This window comes from Podarcis tiliguerta (genome assembly GCF_965153285.1).
Source record: "Podarcis tiliguerta genome assembly, chromosome: 4".
NCBI classification, from domain to species: domain Eukaryota; kingdom Metazoa; phylum Chordata; class Lepidosauria; order Squamata; family Lacertidae; genus Podarcis; species Podarcis tiliguerta.
This window is the reverse complement of record NC_139537.1, coordinates 56,995,222-57,009,884: the sequence shown is the minus strand read 5'-3', so window position 1 is coordinate 57,009,884 and position 14,663 is coordinate 56,995,222. Positions and strand designations below refer to the sequence as shown.

The following is a 14,663-nucleotide window of genomic DNA, read 5'->3' as shown; positions in this document are numbered from 1 at the left end:
CAACTTTCCCTTCTTCCACCTCATTCTCCAGCCTATCCACATTTTCTGCTTTAGACTGCATTTTAACTTCTTCATCTCTATTGATGGCTATGGGGTCATCTTCTTTATTTGATTCATTTTCACCTTCTTCCCCTTCAGATTCTACTTCACTGTCATTTTTTCCATCTTGCTTCTCCTCTTCGTTTTCAGCTCCTTCTGCAACCACTCCACATTCTTCATTGTCTTGCTCACTTTCAAGATTCTCTTCTTCTAACTTGGCAGCCTTATCTGAACTATCTATATTTTCATTCTCTTCACTCTGAGCTTGCATACTGGTATCTTCAAAACACTCATTTTCTTTATTTTGCTCCTTCTCCCAATTTATAGTTCTGTTTTCTACATCCATTTCTCTCTTTCCTATTTTGCCATAATTATACTGGTTTATCTGAAGAACATATTTTGCTGACTCATTACTAGTTTCCTCACTTGAAGATGATGACACAGTTACTGCTGTTTGCTTCATAAATATCTCCTTGTGTTTAAACTCTCTCTGTTTTTCATTGTTTTCTTTACCTTGCACATATATTTTGCCATATTTATCAGATTTCACTACTTTAGCTTCTGCTTTATTTTCCTGGCAATCCACATAGTGTTTTTCTATCATACCATCACTAGCATGGCTGAATGGCAGCTCCTGAGGGGTTGAACTAGAATTTACTTGGCCCAATTTTTCCCCTTTTTGCTACTTTAAATTCTTTTTTAATAGTCTGGTCAGTGTCAGGCTTCAGTGCCCTAACAGTAATGGCCTGTGCAGACTTACTTTTTGAGTACTTTTTACCAGCCTTAATTTTCCTCACAAAAGCATCGTAAAAACTTTTTTCTAAATTGGGATCCTTTCCTAGACACTCTGAATGAGTAGGTTCCCCCTGAGAAGATGTGCCACCCAATTCCAAACCCTTCTGAACTCGGGGAGGAACAGACTCTTTCATCCCACCCTTACCATGAATATCCAGTTTCCCATTTTTATTTTTCTTCTACTCCGCATGGGAAGCAAGAAAGAAAAGGGGGGACAAAAGAAAGGAGAGTGTTACAAATAAAATGAGAGGAAGACAAAAGGCAAATAAATCAGAACATGAAAAGGGAACGTAAGCAGCTTGACAGGATGGAAGAGGATCATAAATGAAGGTAACATAAAAGATGAAGAAGAAAATGGGCAAGATTCATAAGCACAATTTCACTTGCACAGCAGGAATCTCCTGCCCGCTTTCCCACTGCAGCCCCAGATGAAAAAGTATACTGCTCAAAATAGGTTGTATTTTGAAAATAACAACAATGTATATAAACCTTTCGCTAGTAATAAGCAGAAAAGCAACCTGGTGTGGGGAAAGATTTGCCCTTATCCTAAATACGTGCCCGGGAAAAAAAGATGCATCAAATTGTTTTGTGTGACAACTCTTATTTAAGGCATATGTAAAATTTACCTGTTTGGGGTTTTTTTAAAAAACTAGAATCAGTAGAGTTACTGTAGTTGATGTTTTATAGCAACAGGAAAGATAACCACTTTTTAGATAAAATATTTTTAAAAAATAAAATAAAATAAATAAAAAGATAAAATACATATATAAATTGGCAGTACCTTCTGTTTTTGTACTGGTGCTAACTCCAAGGAATGGTCATCGGGATTCACTCTCATCACGTGGGTCTGGAAAGTATTTTAATGAGAGTAGTAAATAACAGCAACTAGCTAACGAAACAACATTAGATACACATTCATGAAGTCTGCTTTTAACTGGAAGATCTCAACATACCTTCCAGACTAATTGCCTGATGCCCAAAGTACCAGAATTATAGCACTGTAAGAATCTGTCTTCTGCCTGGTAAAATATGTTGCCTATCTAGCCCATTGCTGTCTACTGTGAGGGGTAGCAGCTCTCCAAGATCTCAGGCAGAGAGAGGTCTCTCCCATCCCCTCCTACCTGATCCTTTTAACTAACATTAATGCAAAACATTTACCCAGAACTATGCAAATTTTCTTGCTACCTAAATAATACACTACAGAGGTCCCCAGTAAAACCAAAGTGGACTTGGGCTTGTGCACCACACCCTCCCTTTCCAGCAGATGCAAAGAGACTGGAAGTTCTTGTTTCAGTTTTTAAGAAACCACAGTTTAGTGTTAAGTTGCCAAGCTAAACTGTGGCTAGACTTAACTTCTGTTTACTAAAACGGGTCTACTTTGTAACAGTTTTCATGAAGTTGAGTCGTTTCAATAAACCATAGTGAAAATTAATCAGTTTATATATGGGCTGATCATAGTGTTAAACTGTGATTAACTGAAAACAGATGTGAACGTTTTTGATCTCCTCATGGTCATACTGGAGGAGAGGAGGAATGTGTTGCACAAGCCCATGGCCCATTCCTGAAACACTAAACCATAGTTGAGCATTATGTCCATATTAAACCATTTTCTCTCCATGTTGTAACTGTGGAATGTGGAAGTGGCCCAGGAAAGATTCCTGCTGTTGCTACTGCCACCAGACACTCCACAGGAAAACGGTTATACCTCAGCCACAAACCAAAGTTTAAATACAATCACTAGTAGCAGATGTGTTTGTGGGAGGGGTTTTTTGGTTTGTGGGATGTTTTGTCCGTGATTTTATCATGTATTTTCTGCTTTTATATTGTATTTTTATGTTGCGAGCCCCCTGAGATCTGTGGAGACAAAATAAATAAATAAATATTACCATATTCAAGACATCTGTGGTGCTCCCAAGGGTTCTACCCTCATTTTCATCTGAATCATCTTCTGTTGAGCTCTCTTCTGCATCATTTTCCTCCTCTTTCTTATCTCCTTTAAAACAAAATACAGGATATACAGTTATTCATGTATGCACTTATTTGAGGAAAAGGAAGTCTGGATGCTCCTCTAATTACTGAGAAAGAACTGAAACAGAAGGGTTCCTGGCAGTCTCAACTGGCACGAGGAGTAATCATGTTTCAGTAAATACAATAAAAGGAAGAATGTGTTTTCTGTCCATAATGATGCCTGCATATTTTGCTTGCCCTATGGGTCAAATGGCAGCAAGTATGGAGGTGGGGAGGCTTATTTAATTGAGAAAAGCAAGAAAGAAAGCACAGAGATTCCATTCACAGATCTCTCATGGCCCAGTTCACGTGTCTGGTTAAACAATAGTTAATGGTTTACCATGAACATGCAGTCTGGGCCAATTTTCTCCTTCCTACTAGCACATGGCAGGAAAAAACCCCACAGACCATGACTTTATGTTATGTCTGAACCAGATATAGCAGTTTGTTTTGCTCAAACAAACCACAATCCGTAAGTCAAAAGCAAAACTTAAGTACAGATCTTGGTTTAATGGAGCAAAGCAAACTACAGTCTCTGGTCCAGACATAATGCTAAGCCTGGGATTGTAGTTCCTTCTGAACACTCAGATTGGCATGCTCACAGTAAACTATAAGCTAAGTTTTCAGTGGCAGGCAAATGAGGCCATTGTGCAAAGAAAAAAATTCCAATCACATAACCCTGCCCAGTGACTTCAAATGTAGATGTATTGCACTTGTCCTGTCTTTATGTTGCTCAGTATCACAACTGATTATTCAATCAGCAAGTGAGACTCTAAGTGATAACTGCATTGCAGTTTTAAGGACCTCTGATGCTCAAAACCCCCAACAAATGATTGATAGGAGCATAACAGAAACTGGTGATTAGTTTACCTGTTTCACCATCCAAAGCAGACTGGGTGCCTTGACTTCCATTAGCTGCCTCTGAGTCAAGGTGGTTTGATCTGAGTACACCAAGGGGGAGAGTGTTGCTGATGGCACAGGATGCAAGCTTTGAAGGACCTTCTCCGAGTGGAGGAAGTGTTCGTACCAGCCGGCTAACCTGTTCCGGTGATTTGTCCTTGTGAAAGGGTGAAAAGAAAGCATAGCAGCTTTTGAGTCACTTCAAGGTAACCAATAAAGGACAGTGATACAATGAGGAGTAGATTGAGGGATTGAGGGCAGTGTTTGCTTTTCATTTTCCTAGAATGAGCGCTGTGAATCTGTCCACAGTGCAGTAATGCTTGAAGTCAGGAAATCATCTACAATGTGTGCTGGGTCTTCTTGGCCAGATTCAGGACAGATGAAAATACCAAGGCTATAGTAAGTTCAAACTGCATGTATAAGTAAAACTACAATCATGCAAGTTAGAGGCTGCACCTACTGTTCAGTTAAAGAAAGACATAATAAAGGAATTATTACCACAATAAATTACCAGGCAACTATAGCATGGAAGTTTGATGTGCTATTTATTTATAATGCAGATATTTTCATAGCACTCTTCAATTTAAAAAAAAAAGCTTAGGGAGGGTTTACCATCTTGGATCTCAGTACTTTATTGTACAGCTGCCTGGAGATTTTAATATTGAAAGTCAAGCAGTTCTCCTCCAAGTGTTTCCTAGCGAATCTCTTGGCCTTTGGCACATACAGCCTGCACTGCCCCCAATGGTGATTTGTTGCATAGCAACTAGGTGTGATCATGTTGTTTTTTGACGTTTTTGAAGCTCAGTAGAAACAGTTTAAAATATACCTTCGCTCTCCGCCGCAAGCGTGCCGATAACGTCCGATGGAAGGTATCTATTACTAATGCATCTCCACCCACTTCAGAGACCACAGCAGACAAGTGGTGTTCCTTTTGGTCTGACACATGAGTGTCACCCAGTTCTTTAGGCCTCGGTGTGGCAAAAACTAGCATGTGACAACCACCACAGGAAACCTACAGTACAAAGTCAATGCAGGGATTAATGGAGGCTGTAAACTTTGCAGGTACATAGGAAGGGTAAACCTAAGCACTTCTAATGATTTGGTACAATCTTCAGAACTTTCACCATTACGGTCCCTCAACACATGTTATGCATCATTTCCAAATCATAGTATTTTGAGCAAGGTCAACGTGACAAATATGAGACTCTAAATGGAAAGAAATGAGATACTGGTGTGAGGTTACCATTTGGTGGTGCTCTTTTTCTAAGTGATTGTCTCAGGGAGACTTAACTCACTCACCCTCACTCTGTTCGTGAAGCAATTGCGTAAGGGCTAGAAACAGTGTGCCTTTTGGCAAACTTGTTTTGATACCTCACCCTAATATGATTATTTTGGCAAAATAGTGACAGGCTGGGCGTAGCCTTGATCGTAACCTTGATGTCAAAAAACCCATTAAATAGCAGAGGTTTATATCCCAACTGCTGTACAGAAATCTAAGAAACTGCTGTAGAATCTAAGAAATTTGCTTAAAGATGTTCATTCCTTCAAACAGGTTACAGTGCACACAGCACAGCACTGGCTTGGATCACAAAGAAACATCTCATACAAATCTATTTTTCTATCTAAACAGAAAAAGTAAACCAATTATTTTTAAAAAACATACCAAGAAATACAAATGTCTCCAGTGCTTATCTACAATTAAAAAATATAGCACAGTATAAACATATGGATGACCTCTAAATACAAGTACAACATGAGATATACTGAATTAGTATTTCAGAGCATAAAGAAAAAATGAGGCCTTACCGACTGTATAGCAAACCCCAAAAAATTGGAACACAGCGTAGGAAAAAACTGATTTGTGTAATTTTCTTCCCCAAGCCCCAATTTGCCATGCCGTCCATCTCCAAAGGTGTACATAAGGCCGTTCTCTAAATGTGGAGAAAGAAGCATGTAATGCAGCAGTGTGTAAAAAGCAGTGGGTGAAGCCACAACAACTAATTAGAAAGGAGAATCACTTTCTTTCCAAGAGCAAAAATTCTGAAATAAGTATTTCAACCTTTAACAACAACAACAAAGTTAATCTGGCTAATGTAAAACATATAGCTATGAAAATGATGTTCATAATATTATTACATTTGAATGTTTTGGAATGTTGACATTCTCAAGTTTTCCATATCAATTGCTTCCTAATGGAACCATTGGACAAGTAAAAATAAGGAGTTAGTGCTCCAAGTATCAAGAGTAGTTATTGTAATCTAGCCTTCAGGATTACCCTGCTTCTTCACGTTTACCTTAAAAACCCGAACATCTATTTACAACGCAGGTATTAACCCTTCAATACTAAATCTTCATCAACCACTAGGACCACTAAGGCCATGAAAAATGGACAGCTACTGAGCCAAATCTATAGGAAGTACATACAAGCTGATTAAACTAGAGAAGGCAAGCTGATCAGAAAATAGATTTGCAGCAGAAAAACCGCTAGCATAATTAGCAGAAGGGTCATGTATCTTCTGAATTACATTAATTATGCTAAAATAAAATTAGCATACGAACAGGAAAACACATCTGGTGAATATATTTATTCCACAGTGTGGAGATTTTTTCAGTGATCTTGATGACTTCATTAAATTAAGATGTATAATCACGATTGGTAACTGAGTACTACAAGCCAGGTTTTGCACTCTTCTGAAAAGAGTGCTTCCCATTAAGCCTGTCTAAGCACTTCAGGAGCCGCCACTGATATTCTTGCCTGGTTGGTAATATCCATTAAAATCATAAGAATGGGTTAAATCACACATATGCATCATGAACCCATGGATTCCCATTCTAATTTGTAGGCATACCACAGTTTGTCCAGTTCAGACTTAATTACCAATTATGGCTTGCCTGCACCAGGGAGTATGTCAGAGCATGTGAAGGAGACATTGTGGAGGAAAGAGCACACAAACCTCAAGCACGACCCAATGCTCAGCCCATGGTTTGGCCACTGAATATGAACTAAGCAAATGTCACTGCAATACTCACACCAGAGAGTATACCCCATTGAATTTATTGAGATCCATTTTGAGGAGGCAAGTATAGGACTGTGCTGTACATGCTGCATGGCTTTTTGTTTTGTTTAATAAACTACATATAGATAAGAATTACTATGAAATATGTTTAAGACCACCAGGGTCTTGTCACCTCCATTTATTTAATATTTGGTAACTTATAAAATCTCAGAGAGTCCTCTCCTTCCCCCATTCCACCAAAAGAACACTCTTACCCTGCTTCCCTGAACCGCAAACAAATACAAACACATATTCTTCCGAGTCCCCCTGTTGCTTAAGGCTCCGTCAAACTCAGAAATGCCCCTTCAGCAGGAACAACTGATTCAAACAACAGAAGCATTGCTTTCTTCAATGGTACTCCCTGGAGTTTCTGTTTATTTAACTTGCCCTTAGCCCCAAAGGGTCCCTTTCAGCTGTTCTGAGTCTTAATTTGAGAAAATTTTATTTTAAATGTTTCATAGGAAAAGTTTTACGTATCTCTTTGTGACCTGGCAGATTTAAAAACAGGAAAAAATTGTATTATGCACAAAAATACACCAATAGCATTGCAAATACATTTCACAGCTAACCGCATACATACCTGTTACTAAAGCTGTATGATTTTCCCCACTGGCAATGTTACAGATTTTATGCTTTCTCAAACAATCCACTATCTTTGGTTCAGAAGTTTCAAAAATAAATGTACCATGTCCAAGCTGCCCATATTGGCCAAGGCCAAATGTGTAGACCTTCCCCTCTGAAAAACATACATGAGATTAATATTCTATCCATAGTTTTCCATCCTCCAAGTTTCCTAGTGCACACTGCTCAAAAGTTCCCATGCTGTTCCTCCCCAATTCCTGGCATGCCGCAGAATGTGACTTGTCATGTCATCTGAATACAGTTATGTCTCTTCCAACCATCAATGTGTAGTTGAGCAGTAACCAAGAATTGCTCTTGATTTTCGGCTTGTGGTTTGGGGGAGACAACATTTCACATGTCTACTGCACAACAGCAGGAGTGAAGGAGGAGCACCACTGGAACCGAACAGCATGAATCAACATGCAATGTGTTCACACTAAACCACATTTTCTTTTAGCCTATGGTTCAATGTGATGTGTACACCAGGCCTTGAACTTAAAAATAAAAGTAATGAGAGAGAGATTTTTTTAAATGAGAATAACCAATATAATTAAACCCATAATATCACTTTAAGAATATCCTATTACATAACCCAAAATATTATACTAAATAAAATATTAAAGCTCCCTCTGCTGGAAGATACAGAAGCAAAAAAACAAGGAAGCAAAACAAAACCACACCTCTTTAGAAGCCTCAGTAAGAGGGTTAGATGTTATTTAGAATAGTAAACACCTTTACCCCATTCCTTTATGCAGGGTCTAGTCTCACTAACATCTCAGCCTAGTTGTCAGTAATACAACTAGGTTTTCCACTGTCTCTGCTTTGGTTATATAAAATCACCACCAGACTGACAGCTAATTTAGCTACTAGTTCTAGTACTGTGCATATGTGCAAATGGTGTAAACCCAGCACTAGAACTCTACATCATATAAGAGGACCACTGATCATGCGCAGATCCACACCATACATTTAAATCACATAATATGTACATTTAATGCCCTTGACGTCTCCCAAAGAATCCTGGGAACTATACTTTGTTAAGGATGCTGGGAACTTCTGTGTGGGGAAAACCACAGTTCCCAAGAACCTTTGGGGGAAACTCATGTGCTTTAAATATGTGTTGAAAGTGCCTTAAATGTATGGTGCGGACCTGCCTCTAGACAGATGCTTCACACTGTCCCTTGTCTTAGCCAATTCTGCCCCTTCTTCCATCACTTTTAAATAACTTTTCTTTATTTAGTTTTGCTCTACAATTTCCATCACTACATCCATTTGCCACTGACACCTTGCGAATTAATTTTGCTAAATTATTTCAACAGAAACTAAGCAGCTATTTTATAATTGTCTCCACCATCTTTGACATACAGCATCCAATATGCTAAGTCGTATGTAGGTGGACCCATTTAAATGTGTGGATTAAACAGTTTAGGATTGTGGGGATTAAAACATGAGCCCACAATTTAAGGAGCAAGAAGCTAGTATACCTGCAAGCGCTACTGTGTGTCCTCCTCCACAGGCAACCTTATTGGCCCTACCAGAAATTCCAGAAACAAGTTGTGGGACCTTGTAGTTTTTCAGTTGCTCTTTTGAAAGACCTAGTTTTCCATTCTCAGGCTCCCCAAAAGTATAAAGTTCTCCATCTCCTGTAAGAAAACAACAAAGCAGCAAGACTGAGACTAAGGCTAGGACAAAAGAGGCATTTTTTTGCGTGTCTCCTTTATGACAAATGAATAAGACAGGGCTGTATTTAAACTTAAACACACCACCACTTTATTTTTAGATTACAGGTCCATCACTAGATTAGCTTATTCATCATCATCATCAACAACAACATCAAACTATATTGCAACAACTCTGCACAAATTGAGGAAGATCAGATTACAGAAATAAATTCATTACCAGCTTTATATGACTACTGATCTTATTCCAACAGTCAATAAATTCCATTAGCATTTCCCCACTACAGTAGTTAATGCTCAAAATCCATACCTTCTATGTACAGAATCTGTCAGTTTATTTATCTCAGCTATCTGTATGTTAAGGATTATGTTTTTCCCAAATAATAAGCCCAAACCATTTTTGCAGAGATTAATAGGTTCATGATCAATACTTTATGAGAGTCTGACCACCACCAAATTACTAGCATATATCCAAGCAAAAACAGAATCCAAACTCTTAACCAAGTAATGACAGGTAATCTAATCCCAAACTACTATAAGGGGCATAATTGGATTTAATGATTGAAAGTACACCACACCTCTGCATCTCTCCAGATTTCCACACTTACGTGTTATTAAGGCGGAGTGGTAGTAGCCACAAGAGATCCAGGAAACGGGTTTACCAACATCCACTTGATGAGGAACATATGCATTAGCTTCATCAGCCAAACCAATTTGTCCTTCGGAATTGTCCCCCCACATAAAAAGCTGTCCATCCTCTTAAAAGAAAAGAGAGTTTTGTAAGTGTATTACTTACTTATTTAAATAAGTTGCCTTTACAAAACCCAGGATCCATGATCTAGTGGCCACGTAAGTCCTATTCAGGGCTTACGTGGCCACTGTATCATGGCTGCTGTGCTTTTCAAAACCCCTTTCCCTCCACATGTTTGAGGGCAACTGTATGAAGCACAGAGCCTACTTCTACCCATGTGGGCTCCCCATGCAGTTTAGAATCCTGATTTCCAGCATTCTACATCATGCAGAAGTCTCCATGAGACACTCACCACTGAAATTGTGCAGGGCGACTGGAACAAGGTTGTGGAGCTAGCACACCCCACACATGGTATTTCCAATTTACAGCAACACCTCAATATTGTGATTCCTGAAATGCAGTCCTTGCAATACAACATAGGGTGTTTTAAACCCTAGGAAGGGGATTGGTGGAGGGGATTTTAAAAGCATCTTGTAATATAGTATATGAAATGCTAGAGAGCTGAATTTCAAAAATCACAGTAAAAACTTCCCTGGAACCATGATTCCCCCCCCCCCCCAATAAGAAACAACATGTTGTATCTGGAAACAGATTGCTAAATGCTATGCCCTCCTATCTAAACTTATTTCTCTCTTAAATCAAGACAGCAATGAAATTAAATTACACAGAAAATGGCTACATTTAGAGTTCAATGTGAAAGCTAGGAGACTGCGGTAGTCAAACTGACAAGCTACAAAGGACCTACGAAGACACCCTTGAATATAAATATATGCTATTATACACCTAAATAGGTTCATAATATTTGGATACTCACAAAAATTTTCCCTAAAATTATAGGAAAACCCAATAAATAACTGTAGGGCAGGATACTTTCCAAAGAGTTAAGCAAAGCAAAGCATTTGCTGTTCAATGATATACCTCAGTCAAGAACTAGGAACCAAGTAAGGATGTTTTTGGAAACACACACACACACACACACACACACACCCTTTGTGTTAGCTGTTGGGCTCACCAGTTAGTGCTGCTGACGTGTAGGATCCAGCTGCCAGCTGTTTGATCTTGTGCTGGTTACTAAAAAAACTAATTAGATGAAATGTGCTTCTTTCCTCTGTGTCACCTAATCCCAACTGCCCTTCACTGTTACCTCCAGCAGCATATACATTTCCTTGTTCTGCACACAGAAAAGCACATGTAGAATAAGCACACTCTCATCTGAAGCAACAGCAAAACCTAAAAAAATCAGACCAGCTCAAGTTTATTTTCACCCATGTACAAAAGTTTGATCCCTCGTGCCCTCAAATGCTCAGTCTGCCTGTAGAAATTCCTCTTTAAGTTCTTAAGAATCATCACTCTGCAGCAGGATTCTACACTCCAAAAATATACTATTGGAATATGCATAACATAGTAAAAGTAGTTTCTGCTCATGGCTGGAAATCAATATTTACAATTAGGAATGACTTGTTTTATTCCTTCCCTTCTAAACAGAAGGAAAAGAACCTCGGAGATAGACAGTTTGCAATGGGGCTGAGGAAGCTGTAGTTCCGCAACACCAGAAGATTCACAAGTTAGCCCCCCTGCGCTACAGGTAAAGGCTCAGCTAGCAATGAGAATCAATTAGCATGTGTACTCAGGCCAAAGTTAATTAAATGCAATCTTGCTCGAACATACAAACTACAAATGTTAATGACGGGCATTAAATTAATTAACCACAACATGTGCCTTTCTCATGTTTAACCTGATACCTTTTGGTCCTGATTAAAATGAATTCATGTTTAATGAAAAATGTACATAATTTACAAGGGAAAACAGACATAAGAATGGCAATCGGGTCTAAATATTTTCAAAATTATTCATTTCACAATATTACTGAAGACTTTAAATTCTACCGTGATAAGGAAAGGAGAATTTCCTATAAATGATAAATGCCTTGCAGGAATTTATCGACAGGAGCTACCTTGCATGTTTCCATCTCAGTAGGATGGCAGCATCAAATTTACTACCTGAATTCACAATAAGAAAACAGCTGACTTCCTTGCTATTACCATCTCCACAGAAAGATCTGTGTAACCAGAGGTTTATTTGGGTTAACCACACTGAACAGGTTAGCTACTGCTAAGCAAAATCTTATCCAAGATATTGTTTTTAAAAAATCAGCTCTATTAAGGATAGTTGAACATTATTCAGTAAGGATTAGGGAGGGTCACATACTATGCTTGCATACAGATGACATTTAGTCGCAGGATTTTCTAGTTAATGAATTTAAGATGACAAGGCTGTCTCGGGGCTTAGGAAAGGTGCAGCCAGTCAAATCTGGCCATTTTACAGCAGATGGACCAAGTGTCTTGTTCAATATAAAAGGTGCACATAATGGGTTTCTTTGTTTGTTTTTTTAAGGTTCTGACTATTTCTTAGAATGTGCACAGAAAGCGGCCATAAGATATTTGATGTGCAAATATAGATGACATACCTGTATAAATCAAGGTGTGGTTTCTCCCGCAAGCAGCTAGTTTTACTTTTTCTGGTTTTAAAGCTGAGGATTAAATAAACAGTGGTTACCATTAAAAAAACCAAATACTGTTAAATGTATTAAGCTCCAACTTTACATACTGTCTACTAACTATATATCAGTGGTAAGCGGAAAAATGGCAAAAAGATAGACCATCCATACTCCAGTCTAGAAGTTACCAGCATGGAACCCACAGGTGCACATTAGCCACTGAAATTACGTTTGAACTCATTCTAGAGCAACCAACACAATAGTTTGCAATGTATTATTGGCTGCGGTTTTTCCATTTAGCAAATTTGCCCATAGAACCTATTCTAATTCAATGACATTTTTATAATAATAATGGATCATTAAGGCTGCAGTCCTATACACACTTAACCTGGGAGTAAATCAAAGATGATACTCTTTGCCTAAGCGTTCCTGGCCAGAAACGAACCAAAACATTGATTTTTCACTCCTCATCCTCTTAGTTTAAACCACAGGAAACAGCACATGTCCTGTTATTTAGGATGGGCTTGTATCATAAAAGAAGGTATATTTTCATATAGATTTATTTCCATACTTCAGGAGAAAACGCTGGATTGTCAAATACCTTAAATCTTAAAATGATGGGAGAAATAAAAATACTATGCATTTTGTCAAGAGTTAGAGCTATATTAGTTTTTTCTTTGTCTTAAATAAAAAATGTATATGAAAATAACTTATCAGTGTCATTACCCTTCTACAAAAGAAACTCCCCCTTGCTTTGTAAAGTTTATTTGTTGCTAAAAAAACTCGCATGTATCTTCTTCTTCTTTAGCTTTTTCTACTATTTCATAAATCGTAGTTGAAAGGCTTTGTCTGTGGTTATATTCTAACTGTGGTTATTTCAATTCTCAAATGCCTTTTGTTTTCCTTTCTCTCTCTTTTAAATAAAGTGGGGCAATAGCTGTTAAGAGTTCTCATATGAAAGCTGTGCCTATGTTCCAAATGTAGTGAGAGCTATTATAGTAGTGGTGTTAGGAATCTCCATTAGCAACTGAGTTCATTCTTCCACTCATTTTCAATTACAGCATCTGTTATAAAACCACATATGCGAGACTAACCTTTCACGCAAGTTGGCTTGTTGACAGTATTCCTTGTTCCAAATCCTAGTTGTCCCCAGTTGTTGCTTCCAAACATGTAAAGTTTACCATTTTCTACAGAATATATTAAAAAAAAGAGTGATCACCAATGAGTTTGCTTTAAGGTTCTCTAAAAATGTGAAATAACTTTGGCTGGCCTTTTGCCATTGATTCTCCCCTGCTCAAATAATAATCATGTACGCTTCATATACTGCAAAATACTACAAAAACACATAGAATCATATTGTAGAGCTGGAAGCAGGGGTGCCATCTTACCCTCAGGATTGTGGGTACCGCTGAGCAAAGCAGACGTGCAAAGTCACACACACTATGTGCAGGCATGTGTGTGTGAGACGTTGTGAATCTGCATTGTGGTGGGGGGCGCTGGTGGCTCCTCCTCTCTGCAGCCAGTTAGGCCCACTTTTCAATGGTGAGGGTCTCAGACTCAGAGGCAGAGACCCCCCCCCAAAAAAATGGTGCCTCGCATGCTAGCTGCAGAGGGCAGAGCTGAACTGCTTTTCTCCCAGAGGCAGGGCCACTGCCACCTGCCAGCTTTTCTCATTGCCTTTTTGGGTGCCCAGCCTCCACAATTGTATTATTGTGGGTGTCCATGCACCCATGGCCCCATGGAGCTGGCTCCAATGGTTGGAAGGGACCCTCAAGATCATCTGGGCCAACCCCCTGAAATGCAGGAATATGTAGCTGTCCCATACGGAGTTCGAACTTGCAACCTTGGCATTATCAGCACCATGCTCTAACTGAGCTATCCAGGCTGGCAATAATTATAAAGTCACCCCACTCTAAATAAGGTTACCAGACGTCCCCTGATTTACAAAGCAGTCCTCTGACAAAATCCATTTCTGTAGTGGGAAGCTGAAAAGTGTCCCCGGATTCATTGAAAAAAATCTGGTAACCTTACTCTAACAGCCAGTGGATCCAGGATTAGGATTGTACTGTATTTTTCAAAATTGATACCAGTGGACTGGTCTCCCAAAGAGATTGTTCAGATGATCTTTGAACATCAGCACTTGCTTTTAAGTCTTTGATCATCATATTTCAGCCAGTTCTAGTCCTGGGTTAATGATGACTTGTAAACTGCAGTGCTTCAGTTGCTGCAGAATTTTGGTATTATCACCAAGTATACAATTTCAAGGAACTTGTGAAATTTACTTTAGGAGTAAGAATTATTGCTTTATTGCTTATTGT

General features: G+C 38.8%; 2 protein-coding genes across 5 annotated transcripts in view; both read right to left on the bottom strand.

The window, feature by feature from the left end:
- The window catches only part of LOC310676845 (uncharacterized protein), a gene marked incomplete at its 3' end in the record, with an annotated part of 3,259 nt that extends 2,477 nt beyond the window's left edge, over positions 1–782 (bottom strand). The window contains exon 1 of the mRNA XM_083439023.1: positions 5–782. Coding sequence (XP_083295149.1) covers positions 5–643 — 639 coding nt within the window. The 5' untranslated portion in view covers positions 644–782. The remainder of the gene's footprint in view (positions 1–4) is intronic.
- RPGR (retinitis pigmentosa GTPase regulator) overlaps positions 1–14,663 on the bottom strand; it is a 34,864-nt gene that overhangs the window by 17,554 nt on the left and 2,647 nt on the right. For all 4 annotated transcript variants that reach the window (XM_083439134.1, XM_083439131.1, XM_083439133.1 and 1 more), the window contains exons 3-13: positions 13,440–13,532; positions 12,316–12,378; positions 10,861–11,019; positions 9,706–9,855; positions 8,903–9,061; positions 7,378–7,533; positions 5,548–5,672; positions 4,568–4,753; positions 3,712–3,898; positions 2,721–2,827; positions 1,616–1,681 (exon numbers count right to left, since the gene is read on the bottom strand). In XM_083439134.1, coding sequence (XP_083295260.1) covers positions 1,616–1,681; positions 2,721–2,827; positions 3,712–3,898; positions 4,568–4,753; positions 5,548–5,672; positions 7,378–7,533; positions 8,903–9,061; positions 9,706–9,855; positions 10,861–11,019; positions 12,316–12,378; positions 13,440–13,532 — 1,451 coding nt within the window. The remainder of the gene's footprint in view (positions 1–1,615; positions 1,682–2,720; positions 2,828–3,711; positions 3,899–4,567; positions 4,754–5,547; positions 5,673–7,377; positions 7,534–8,902; positions 9,062–9,705; positions 9,856–10,860; positions 11,020–12,315; positions 12,379–13,439; positions 13,533–14,663) is intronic.